The sequence below is a fragment of the Muscardinus avellanarius genome (genome assembly GCF_963383645.1).
Source record: "Muscardinus avellanarius genome assembly, chromosome: X".
Taxonomy (NCBI): Eukaryota; Metazoa; Chordata; class Mammalia; order Rodentia; family Gliridae; genus Muscardinus; species Muscardinus avellanarius.
Genome location: NC_137792.1, coordinates 49,296,849 through 49,310,791, shown reverse-complemented (window position 1 = coordinate 49,310,791; position 13,943 = coordinate 49,296,849). Strand labels below are relative to the sequence as shown.

General features: G+C 36.1%; 1 protein-coding gene across 1 annotated transcript in view; it reads left to right on the top strand.

Annotated features, from left to right (window-relative positions):
- LOC308278889 (vascular endothelial growth factor receptor kdr-like) overlaps positions 1 to 13,943 on the top strand; it is a gene marked incomplete at both ends in the record, with an annotated part of 257,546 nt that overhangs the window by 171,355 nt on the left and 72,248 nt on the right. The window contains 7 exons of the mRNA XM_080718883.1: positions 760 to 864; positions 1,699 to 1,812; positions 2,281 to 2,369; positions 3,836 to 4,043; positions 6,023 to 6,120; positions 7,345 to 7,467; positions 7,572 to 7,683. Of these exons, the coding sequence (XP_080575009.1) occupies positions 760 to 864; positions 1,699 to 1,812; positions 2,281 to 2,369; positions 3,836 to 4,043; positions 6,023 to 6,120; positions 7,345 to 7,467; positions 7,572 to 7,683 (849 nt within the window). The remainder of the gene's footprint in view (positions 1 to 759; positions 865 to 1,698; positions 1,813 to 2,280; positions 2,370 to 3,835; positions 4,044 to 6,022; positions 6,121 to 7,344; positions 7,468 to 7,571; positions 7,684 to 13,943) is intronic.

Genomic DNA, 13,943 nt, shown 5'->3' with positions numbered 1-13,943 from the left:
TGAGACTGAGAGTTTTTAATATGTATTATCTGGGTAGAATTAAGTCACTTAAATTCTCTGAGTCTTATTTTTCTTATGTATGAAAGGAAGATATTAAGATTGATATGTATCCTATTTGCATTTCATATCTAATAAAAATTCGTTGAAAAATTTGGAAATATGTTCACAAATTTAAAGTACTTCACAAATAATAGAGATTGCTTTACATGGCAGGCAAATTCTTTTCCATAAAGAATATCTAATGAACGACCATAGATGTATATTCAAAATTCCAGTCACTACTAGGTGAAGTATATTAACAAGAGTCTTAACTTAGAAGGTATTAAACACTTTCATCCCTCCTGAACTGGTATGTGTCTATAGGCCACAATAGAGTCTCTCTGTGGCTACCATGGAATAGCCTTTCATTCAATTATTCCAGATACATATTTATTGCCTACATACCATGTACTAAGTATTATCCTAGGGTACTGGTGATATAGTGGTGAACAACACAATCCTCATTGAGCTTAAATTCTACTAGGATAGATTAATAATAACTAAATATATATTCTAATATAATATCAACTAGGTGGTAACTATTATAAAGGAAAATTAACGAAATAGAGAATAACATTATTATTTTACAGAGTATGGTCAGAAAAGGCTTCCCAATAAATGCCCTGTCTTTGGGGTTCTGACATCTATTACAAAAATCCAAGTGTTCAGTTATCTCTGAGGTCTTTCATTATTTCTGATTGTCACTTTTTACTCCCTCAGGAAAAATTCTGGGTCATGGTGCCTTTGGTAAAGTAATAGAGGCTTGTGCTTTTGGCATTGACAGAACTTCAACTTGTAAAACAGTGGCAGTGAAAATGCTAAAAGGTAATGTTCCTAATCCTGTGGAAGCCATTAAGACACAGCTACAGGTATGCTTGGGGGCAGGTGGAAAGCTGGACTACAAGATAAATAAATTGGAAGTAGCAGAAGGGGGTAACTAAATCCAGCTTCTACCCTAGTTCAATCTGCTTGTTCATGAAAATATCAGGAATGGAACTATGAGTCAGTCATCATAGTACCTTGTGTCACAGCTTATTCATCCTCCTTTTGGGTACAATAAATTAAATTCAGAAGTAAATTCTTGTTTTTGCTAAGATCAATAGGAATCACAATGGTCTCTAGGTACCAGAATTAACACATGATCTTTAATTATATGTCTAGAATTAAATGACATAAAATATGCTTGATTAGAAATCCAACTGGATTCAGCACTGGTCAGGATTCATATACCCATAGTATGTTTCCAGTTTTGAATAAATAAACATGTCTGTCTAAACATTCTAATACCATCCAGTTCAAGCCCCTGTCTCCACATACTCACATAGAATAATATTTAAACCAATCTGGTCCAATTCATCAAATACTTATTACCAGACAATAACACATAAAAGATTAGTTATCCAAGAATATCTGTTTAAAAATGAGAAAGCAAAAAGGTTATTGACACTGATAGCACATAGAATTTAAAGTACTGACAAGCAAGTTCATATGAATGTATTCTTTGTTCAAAAATATTGTTTGGAAAGGATAAAAAATAAACATTGGAGTGGCCTTTCTGCCAGGATTTCTTAACAATAAGTGTAGGACTTCCTATATACCACCTGTCTCTCTAATGGACAAGAAATCTTTCTGTGCAATTACTGTGCTTATTTCAAGCAGATTGTGCAACTTCGAATGAGTGTAAAGCTTTGATGTCAGAACTGAAGATTCTTATTCACATTGGTCACCACCTCAATGTGGTCAACTTATTGGGTGCATGCACTAAGCCTGGAGGTAAGAAGACTTTCATAGCTATCTAGAACTGCTTCACAGGGGCCAAATCCTTAGTGCATGTGAAGTTCTTCTAACTTACAGGCCTATCACATTGTAAAGGATCTCAAGAAAACATGTTCTTTTCCTTTATCATTAGAGAATAAGCTGCCTGTGGTCAGGGGCTCTGTTCTGCTGACTCATGTATGTAGCCCATGAAACTTCCCACGCAAGCTCATACGGTTTATTGACTTTATTTCCCCTCCTTTTCTACTCTTTCATTTTTACTTTAACCAGCTAGTTTGTTTGGGGGGGATTGGTCATCACTGTATTCAGCCTAAGTCCACAGTCAACTAGGCTACAACTAAAGATATTTCATGAGATTTTGGGAGATCTCTGGTCAAGAGGTTTCCAAGGCAAGGGTTATCTCCCAAATTAGCTACCTTTTATTGTCATTCATGAAAAGGTGACTATACATAACACTTTTGACAGGTCCTTTGATGATTATAGTAGAATTCTGCAAATATGGAAACCTGGCCAATTTTCTGAGAGGGAAGAGAGGAGATTTTATTGCTTCCAAGGTAGGTTCACCAACTGAAACCCATACACAATTTCAATATTTGGGATTTCTGTGAATATTTTCTAATGATGAACAGAAAAAAAGGGAGGGGAAAGAAGCCATACAATTATTGATCAGGGATGATAGGTATGTCTTCATACATACCATAAGGATTTGAAGTCAGTGGCCCTAGGAATAGAACCACAGCATGACCCAGCTATGCTATGTCTTGTTATCTTTCCAAAAGAATTAAGTCAGAGCACTACCAAAATACATGCATAGCCATGTTTATCATAGTATAATTCACAATAGCCAGTTTACAGAACCAGATTAAGTGTCCATAAAGTAATAAAGAAAATGTGGTATATCCATGCAGTGAAATTTTACTCAGCCACCAAGAAGAATAAAACGTTATTTGTAGGAAAATGGGTGGAACTAGAAAATATTGTGCTAAGATCAGTCAGTCTCAGAAAGTCAAGTGTCATATATTTTCTTTCGTATGTGGAAGCTAGAGAGAAAATGGAAAACAAAAAGGACTCCAGATACATGAGAAGAGAAAGTAGAATAGTGGAAGGGGATTAGGGGAAGGGAAAAGGAGGATTGAGGGAGGAACCAGTTCAAAATATGTCCAAAAATGTAGTTATCACAACCAATCTCACTAGTATTGGGAGGGAGAATGTGAGAGCAGGGTGGAACGTGGAAGAAAATGCACCAAATGATGTGTACATGTATATTGCATCACTTTGAATCTCACTATGATGTATAATTATGATGTACCAATAAAAGTATAAAAAAGTGAGTAAAACTCCACTGTGTGTACATACCACATGATCTTCATGCTAAGATCAGCCAGACTCAGAAAATCAAAGACTGCATGTTTCTTTTCATATGTGAAAGCTAGAGAGAAAAAAGGAAAGTAAAGGGATCTCATGAATATTAAAACAGAGATCAATAGAATAGTAGAAGGGACTTGGGGATAGAAAGGAATGCATGGGGAATTAAACAGACAAAATAATGTTATATGCATATATGAATGTTATCACTATGAATCTCACTATCATGTATAATTAATATATCAATGTTATTGAAAATGAAGAAAAACCTCAGAAGGGAGTTCTATTCTATGATCTGTGCTTCATTTCTGAGAATAGAGCTCAGGAATATGATAATTTGACACCCTTCAGATGACCAAATGCCTTAAGATATTTTGACCCTAGGAAGACCTGCTGACTTCTGGGGGTAAGGTAATTGCCTCAATTGGCCAGCTCTTGCATTTTTCTCTTCACCAAGGTTGAATAAACTTGCACTGTGGCATATTGAGTAGAACATTAGATTGGTAGTCATTACATTCAGCTTGTTCTCTATGTGATCTTGGATAACTCCGTAGCACTTCTCTGAGCCTCAATTTCTCCAGTGAAACTCAGAGTATGGTCGAGTGGATGCTTCTTAAAGTCTCTTCCAGCTCTGAGGATCGATTTAAACTTTCAGTCACAGCTCAATCTGGGAAAAAAGGTGAAGACTATTCATGATTCTGACAGTGATCTCACTCAGCTGACTAAGAACCATCTGCAGAGCATGGCTAGTACGGGAAGTTCTACCAGCTCTGGTTTTATTGATGATAAGAGCTACAGTGAATCTGATGATGAGGAAGAAAGTAACCGGCACATTCTGGGGGCCACAACAACCCACCGAGTAGGTATGTACAAGTAGGCCCTCTTTTCATGGCTAATGCTGAAGACTACTAAGGTTTTAGAGTAGGTATTCAATGAAGTGAATTAGGTCATTGACAAGTAAGGCCAGGCTAGGGTTCAATAATGTGTTTCAGAAAATCCTATGTCTTTCCCTGTAGCGATTGCTACCCAGCATGGCAGACTTTGGGCTTCATGCTCAACTTGCACTTACATTAGCAATCAGAAGTAGTTGCAATATCAGTATCCCACATTTGTCTAGAACTGTACATTTTCAAAGCACTTTTGAATGAATTCTTTCCTCTGACTTTCCATGAGATCATTAGGGAGACTTATCTCCTTTTTTGTTTTTTGGTGGTGGTACTGGGAATGGAACCCAGGGGCATTCTACCTCTGAGCTACACCCTCAGCCCTATTTTTTATTCTTTATTTTTAAACAGGGTCTCACTAAGTTGCAGGTGTCCTCACTAAGTAGCTGAGGCTGGGCATGAACCTGCAATCCTCCTGTCTCAGCCTCCCAAGTACTGGGTTTACAAGCATGTACCACTGCACCTGGTGACTTATATTTATTTGACTGAAGAGGAAACTGAGGCTCAAAGCAGAGATGATGTAAAAAAATAACATATATTGCTTAAAACTCAAATTACTTTAAATGTAAAATATTAAAAAATAGATATTGACAAATTAAGAAAATTTACACATTTAATGCATGTGTAACAGATATCAAATATATTTTAAAGTACTGGCACTGATAGTTACCAATCAAAATAGATACGTGCTGCAGCCCTGGGTGGGATAAACCCTTTAGTTGCTGGATAATGGAAAAGTTAGTTCAGAAAAAGAGTAATATGAGTGGTGGAGCACTTGGATATCTAGGGATAATAGCAGTTTTCCCAAGCAATACCAACTATTTTAATCATAAACTACAATTAGATCTTTACCGGAGCATATCAACTTAGTTCTGGCATAACCCAAAGTAATTGATTGTTCAACACGGGTAATTCACAAATGAAGTGGAAATTGAACTCAGGCCTCCCATCTCTTTCCATTTTACCCAGTATCCCATTTAGAAATGAAAAGTTCAGGCATTAACCTTGAATGTCATTTGAATTGTTCTGTCTGAGGTTTCTGCCTGACTAGGAAATAAAGCATGACTCCTGATCATCCCTAGCTGGTTGTGATAATGGCTCTTCTATGTTATTTTATTGTCCTGTTGTTCACAAATAGACTTTTATTTGTGGTATCTACTTGATTTAATCACATAAGAAACATTTCATTGTCCTGAGAATCAGGAGATCTGTGCTTTATTATTTGCTTTACCATATGACCTGGAGGAAGTACAATCTCTTCATTATTTCCTTTCTTGTAAAATGATAAAAGGAACACAGTCTAGCCTATAATCTTTATAAAGGAAACTGGCCTATCATCTTTAAAAAGAACCTTCTAATCCTACACTGGTGCTGGCATAACATTGAAAATATGGAAGGAATTTCTGTGAACTTTTCATGTATTGAGAAAAATGCAGAGAAAGGCAAGTTGGCAACAAGTGGGGCACATATATGTTGACCATATATTCAGATTACAATTCAGGCTTGTCACCATGAATCATGGACACTTACTAAAAATTTCAAAACTTTGACCTCCAAAAACATCTTCTGTATTCTCATCTGCACCCAGAAGAAGAAAAGAAATATGGTCAAACCATGTATTTTTTGAAACAAATGTATGGTGACCACAGAATAATCAAGGTATGAACTACTAAATCCCCAGAGACAATTTTGTAAGTTACTTTGATTCACAAGGACATATGCCAATCACTTAAAAAATTTGGTATTTCATTGGAATAAGGCATGCCAAAGCCTATTGTCAAAATATTTTCCCCCATTCTTTAAGGTTGTGTGGAGGCCATATATCTCTATTTCTTCAGGCTTATGGGACATTTTTCAACTACTAGCATTCTTATTCATCCTTTTCTTCTCTTTTCTAGACTTGGATGATCTCTACAAGCACCCTCTAACCTTGGAAGACCTGATCTCTTATAGCTTTCAAGTAGCCAAGGGCATGGAGTTCCTTGCTTCCAGAAAAGTGAGCATTTGTTATTCCCCTTTGCTTTTACTTCCATTGGTTGGGGAGAAAAGGGAGGTGGATTTCTATGACGCCCATCTTCATGGCAGCAATTTTCTATACTCATATATTTGGCTCTCTTTACTTTTCATTGTTCTTTGGAAAATGTATGTGTATTCACCTTTGAGACAGCTACTCACCTGCTTATCTGCAGTTTTAGGGACTTATATTTTGAAGTCTAATTTAGTAGATGGTGAGAATATTTAGATGTCATCAGTGAATTGTACATGCTATTATATATTAGAATAATATTTTTTCATCAAATATCTCTTGATTGTCTATAGTGTTCTTTGTGCTAAGAGCTGGAGATAGAGACATGAAAGATAGAAGTTTTTCCTCAGAATTCAGTGAGGAAGACAAATACTACATATAACAAAATAGGATAGGGCCTAGGATAAATATGAAATAAGTGCTTTTTGAATATATAGGAGGAGGTCTGGAAAATTAATGAAACTTTCTAAGAGAAAGTTATATTTAAATAGTATCATGAGGGCATGGAAATTTTAAGACATATAGAATTCATGGAGGTGAGTATGGGGTAGACAGGGATCTAACTGAACAGAGTTCTTGTCATAGAATGTGAAGGGATTTGAGTGTGATGTAAAGAAATTTGAACTTTGGTGATTTACAGTTGCTACAAATTAAACATCTTTTAGCATGAATTTTACATGTTCAGGTTTGTGCTTTTGGAATTGAATTTTGATGATCAGGGTGGGCTAGGGACTAGTCCATGAGACCAGAGTGGAGTCAAAGAGGATAATTAAGAGACTACCACAGCTGTCCAAATAAGAGGAAATTAAATTCTTTGTAACCTAGTACACTAGTAGCCAAATATAGTGGGAAGTAGTGGATCTATGTATAAGGTATATCTAAGGTATATAGTCACCCAGGTTCCAAAAGGCAATATGTGTACACTGCAGCTAAAGAGGAGGTACCATTCCAGTGTAGTGGAGATTCTGCCCACTCAGCCAAATTTCAGAATGAACTAACTCATCATTATTTTAGTAAATTTTAATGTAAAAATACTTTTTTCTGCGGCTAGACATCTCGAAGACATTTTCCTTCTGTGATTCCCCAGTCTTTCCCCCTCCAAACTCAATGTTCATTTTTTCTAATCATTGAAAATCTGTTAACCTGCACCATCTCAGGGCCTAACAGCCCTCATAGCCACCTTCTTCTACTTAGTGCATTCATCGAGACTTGGCTGCTCGGAACATCCTTCTAGCCGAAAACAATGTTGTGAAGATCTGTGACTTTGGTTTAGCCAGAGACATCTACAAAGACCCTGACTATGTCTGGAAAGGAGATGTAAGTTCAAGGTTCCCTGATACAAAGCACAAAGCTCAGGCTTCTGGACCCTGTTGGGATTATGGCTTCTAATCACATGGTTCTCTCCTACCTTGGTTTTCTAGGCAAGACTACCTCTTAAGTGGATGGCACCTGAAGCAATTTTTGACAAGGTTTATACAACCCAGAGTGATGTGTGGTCATTTGGAGTCTTGCTTTGGGAAATATTCTCTCTGGGTAAGTGAGTCTGTTTCTGTCAAACTCTTTTCACTTTCAAGTACAACTTCTTTTGCATCAGAATGCTTACAGACCAATCAGCATTGCATACAATCACAGAGTTTAAAGGACTTCAGGCTATGGGTAAAATGCAATCAGGCAGAAAAGCCTTGTGACCAAGAACCAATAAAAACCATAAAATTTATTTTATTGATTCAATTTATTTAGCAAGTATTTATTAATAACAACATGTATCAGACATTCTAAATGCTGGAGATCCAGTAAATTTATCAACAGATGATTTTTTTCAACAGATGAATTTTTTTCAGCCACCACAAAACTTAACATTTTTCTTTGGAAAGACTGACAATGAACAATTAGTTGGTGAAATATGTAAATATTCATTGATGTTAAATACTATGAAAAAAGTAGACCAGGAAGTAAAATAAGGAGCACTGTGATAGGGCAAACTGGGCTTAATTTTTTTTAAATTGGGTAGTAAGAATAGATCTGATAGAAAGGCAAATGTTTTAGTAAGGATCTGAAGAAGTCATGGAGCAAGTCACAAAACTGTGTAGAAAGGAATACCATTCAAGAGAAACAGCAAATATAAAGCCTTGATCTTGTAGTAGTGTGCCCAGTAAGTTTAATGGCCAAGTTGGAGACTTATTTTGGACACAGTGGACGAGAAAAGATAAGACTACTGCACTTAGAGTGAGGTTAGAGTGGATGTGAGGTTAGAGAGAAATGAGAGAGTTCAAATCAGATAGGAGTTAGGTGGCAAAAAAGGTTAATTAAAATTTTAAAGATTTTTACAAAGTTATAGGATTTGATTTTAAGCTAGCTGACTCCCAAGGCCTCATACTTCCAAGCTTATCCAGTCTGTTAGTGGTACAGTTAAAACTAAAACCTGTCCTCCTGACTTTTGGGTCTACATTTTTTATATTAGAGTTTGAACCCAGAGGCATTTTACCTCCAAGCTACACACCCAGCCCTTCTTATTTTTAATTTTGAAACTTAATCTTGCTATGCTGCTGAGAATCTCACTATATTGCTGAGGCTATATTCAAACCTGTGCTCCTCCTGGTCTCAGTCTCCCAAGCACTGAAATTATAGGTATGCTTCACTATGCCTGGCTTGGTCCTACATTCTCAATACTAGGAAGAAAAACTTTAAGTACACAGACTAGAGATGGCTTAATATAAGGATTTGAGGGAAACAGTGCCTTTCCATGTATTCTCTCTATACTTCCCAAAATATTATCTTCCCATGACTAAATCAAAAGCCTTTCTACAGGAGTTTTAGTAAAAATAATACAGGCATGCCTTTTGGGGAACCAAGTGAACCTAACTCACACAGCAAATATTTAAGTAAGAATTCATGTTACTGAATACAGAGTAGGATTCAAATGCTCAGGCCACTGAGATCTAAAATAATGGAAGACCTTAGAAGATGGAAAGACCTCCCATGTTCTTGGATAGGTAGAATAAACATAATCAAAATGGGAAAAATTTTAAAGTGATATACAAATGTGATGCAATGCTTATTAAAATATCAATGTAGCCAGGTGTGGTGGCGCATGCTTATAATCCCCGCGCTTGAGAGGCAGTGACAGGATTGCACAGGTTCGAAGCCAGCCTCACTGGCTTAAGAGACCCTATTTCCAAATAAAATATAAAATAGGTCTAGGAGTGTAGCCTGGAGGTAGAAGGGTTTCCAGGAACCCCAGTACCACCAAAAATATCAATGTAATTTTTCATAGAAACAGGATGATTAGTATTACAATTTATATGGATAAACAAAAGATTCAGAATAGCCACAGCAATTGTTAGCAACACAAAATTTGCTATAGGCATTTCAATACCTGAATTTAAGCTATACTACAAAGCTCTGGTAATAAAAGCAGCATGATATTGGCATTAAACAAACACATTGATTAATGGAATAGAATACACACACACATACACACACATGCACACACACAACAAACCCTCATGTCTCTAGCAACTTGATCTTTGACAAAATGGGCCAAAATATATATTGGAGAAAAGATAACCTTTTCAACAAATGATACTAGAAAACTGGTTAACTATATGGAGAAGAATGAAATTAAATCCCAACCTCTCACCCTGCACATGAGTCAACTAAAACTCTATAAATAATCTACAAATTAGATTAGAGATCTTCCAACTACTAGAAGACCAGCCCCCTAAGATATAGGTACTGGTAGAGAATTCTTCAGTAAGATCCCAACACTTAGGAAATAAAAAAAAAAAAATAAATGAGCCAGGCGTAGTGGCGCACACTTGTAATCCCTGCACGCTAGCTTAAGAGACTCTGTTTCCAAATAAAAATATAAAAAATAGGTCTGGGAGCATAGCCCAGAGGTAGAAGGGCTTCCAGGAACCCCAGTACCACACACACACACACACACACACACACACACACACACACATACACACCAAAAAAAACAATAAATGGGATAGCATAAAATCAAAAAGCTTCTATGTAGGAAAGGAAGCCACTAGAAATTTAAGTCAAGAGCCTACAGAATGGGCGAAAATCTTCGCCAGATACTCCTCTGATAAAAGATTAATATCTAGAATATAAAGAACTTAAAAGACATAATACTTTAAAAAACAATTTAAAGCCAGGCATAGTGGTGCATGCTTGTAATCCCAGCGTTTGGGAGGCTGAGATGGGAGGATTGTGGTACGCAGCCAGCCTCAGCTACTTAGGCCCTTTGCAACTCAGTGAGACACTGTTTCAAAGTAAAGAATAAAAAATAGGGCTGGGAGTGGAGCTTGGAGACAGAGTGCCCCTGGGTTCCATTCCTAGCACCATACACACACAAAAAAAAAAAAATTAAAAAATGGGCAATGGATCTGAATAGACACTTTTCAAAAGAAGAAATAAAAATGGCCACTAAATATATGAAAAAATGTCCTAATCATTAGCAAACAAAATGTAAATCAAAATGATATAATTCATCTAGCTTCAATTAAAATGTCAATGTTCTTCCTAATATGTAAAAGCTAGGGAGAAAATGGGTCATAGGAGCAACTCTAGATGAAGAAAGAGATACTATAGATGAGCGAATAAGGTGACCTAACTGAGGGGAGGGGGGAAAAGGGAACTTCTCTAATGTTTATGATGTACATTAACAAACATACCAAAGTCAATCATTAAGCCAAACATGAGAGGGGGAGGGAATAGGGCGGGAATTGGGTAAGGGCTAATTGGGTGATATGTTCATGTATGCTTCCACCATCTTGTACTCCATTAAGATGTATGACTACAATGCACCAAAAATATTAAAAAAAGAATACAAATAATAATTAACGTTTGTGAGAATGTAGATAATAACCTTTATATGCTGTTAATGGGATTATGAATTAGCGTAATTGCTATGGAGATCAGTAGGGAGGTTTCTTAAAAGACTGGGAATGGAGCCATCATATGACCCAGCCATACTCATACCACTCTTAGGGATCTTCTTAAAGAAAGTAAAGTCAGATTACGATAAGGATACATGGATTTCCATGTTTATAGCACCAAGATTTACAGTAGTGAAACTATGAAATCAGCACTTGTGTCTTGCAATAGATGAATGGATTACAAAATTATGGTATACATACCCAGTGGAATTTTGTTCAGCCATAAAAAAAGAACACAATTGTTTATTTGCAGTAAAATGGATGAAACTGGCCAGGCGTGGTGGCGCACACTTGTAGTCCCAGAACTTGGGAGGCAGAGACAGGAGGATCGCGCAGGATCAAAGTCAGCCTCGCTGGCTTAAGAGACCCTGTTTCCAAATAAAAAAAAATATAAAATAGCTCTGGGAGTGTAGCCTGGAAAAGGGTTTCCAGGAACCCTAATACCACCAAAAACCAAAATGGATGAAAATGTAGAAAAATATGCTGTAATTAGCCAGTCACAGAAAGTGAAGGGTCATGTTTTCATTCATATGTAGAAGCTAGAGAGAGACCAGGAAACAGGATTTCAGGTAAATGAAGGAAGACACTAGTAGAATAAAGTATTCTATGGATCTCATTCTACATTCTTTAAAATATCTTGTTTTTCCTATTTTCTCACTAGCTTCCACATAGGAAAAACAAACATACAGCCATTGACTTCCCAAGACTGGCTTATCTAACTTAGCACGATATTCTCTAGTTTCACCCATTTTCCTGGAAATGACATAATTTTGTTCTTTATGGCTGAGTAGAATTTAATTGTGTATAAATTTCATTTTCTTTATCCATGTATCTGTTGACAGACACCAGGATTGGTTTTATAATTTGGATTTTATGAATCATGCTGCTATAAACATGGATATACATGTGTCATCATTATATTATTCTGAATTTAATTATTTTGAAAAATATCAAGGACTAGTATATCTGGACTACATGGTGGTTCTATTCCTAGTTTCTTGAGGACCACATACATCTCCATAGTGGTTGTAGTCATTTACAATTCCACAAACAATGTATAATCATCAATTTTCCTCCACATCCTTGCCAGAATTTGTTAGTTTATATTCTTAACGATTGCTATTATAACTGGAGTTAAACTGAATGTCAGTGTAGTTTTTTTTTTTTAATTTGGAAACAGGTTCTCTTAAGCCAGCGAGGCTGGCTTCAAACCTGCATGATCCTCCTGTCTCCGGTCCCAAGCACGGGGATTACAGGCATGTGCCACCATGCCCAGCCATTTTTTCTTTTTTCTTTTGGTGGTACTGGGGTTCCTGGAAACCCTTATACCTCTGGGTTACACTCCCAGATCCATTTTATACTTTTATTTGGAAACAGGGTCTCTTAAACCAGCAAGACTGGCTTTGAACCTGCACGAGCCTCCTGTCTCTGCATCCCAATCACAGGGATTACAAGTGTGCGCCACCACGCCTGGCCAGTGTAGTTTTGATTTGCATTTCTCTAATTGTTAGTGATGTTGAACATTTTTATAAAACTTTTGGCAAATTGCATTTCTTCTTTTGAGAAGTATCTATTCAGTTTAATTTCCCTTCGATTGAGTCATTTTTAATGCTATGTTTTTTTAGCTCTGTATTCTAGATATTAGTTCTCTATAAAAGGAGTAGCTGGCTCTTAAAATATTTGCCTAACTGAACATTATTATTCTAGGATATAGGTTCTGAAGAGAAACAAGTCTATTATTAATACTCAAATCAGACAAAGTCATATATCTCTCCAAAGTGCACCTAAAGATGAGGCCAGTGATTTATACACAATGTATTCTTACGTAACACAAAAAGAATAACCTTTGAGTAAACACACAAAAATAACATTTGTTTTTGAAAGGAGACAGAATGCAACATCTAAAAAGAAAGTTTACCTAACTCTTGTCTTTCTGAGACTCCTAGCCTTTTCCAAAGACTGAATTGCAAATTGAGAATTTAATGTGTTCTGCCTTAATAAATTTCTCTTGTTAAATATTATTTTAATATCTCCATCTAAACCATGTAGAATTGCGTAGGAAATACTCAGTTACTTAGAATTTTACTTTTAGCATGTTACTTAGAATCATACTTTTAGCATGTATGCTGAGGGCGTACACATTATTAAATGCTGCTCTGAATTCAAGAATTTTAAAATAATTTGTATTTTGGGAATTACATCAGTTTTCCTGATTTAGAAAAAAATCATCAGTTAATGTGAGGCATTAGTTATTCCAACTATAGTTAATGACTGATGCTCCTAAAGTTATGAAGGTCCTTTCTTATATCTCTAGTCTCCCAGAGGGCTATGACTAACAAACTGGAAAATTTTGGAAATTATGGTGCCTGCTTATATTTATGAAACTTAAAATAGTACATCAGTAAAAATTCACCAAATCTTGAAGAGAAACATACTGACCAATGTCACTTTAGGCAACAGTGGAAAAGTAAATAAAATTAACAGTATCCTATGGATTACCTTGAATTAGGTAACTGATCAGGGTTTTATTTTTTATCTGGCTTCTAGAAAGCTAGAATCTTCAAGCCAAAATTGTGCCTTCCTTCCATCAGCAAGTATATTCAATTAGATAATCATGATTTCTATTAGCATTACTCTTATTCCATCTTTGGCTCTTTCCTTTCTATTTTCTTATTTACATTCATTGCTGTGAGCCATTAGGAACATTTTTGGAAATTTAGGTGGTCATATAATTGGCTACACCCCCTTGAGTACCCAAATATTTGCTTAAATGAAATTTTGTAAATATTCAGACTACATTTAATCTCAAAGACCTAGAAAATGTATTATGGAGCTTCAGGGTAT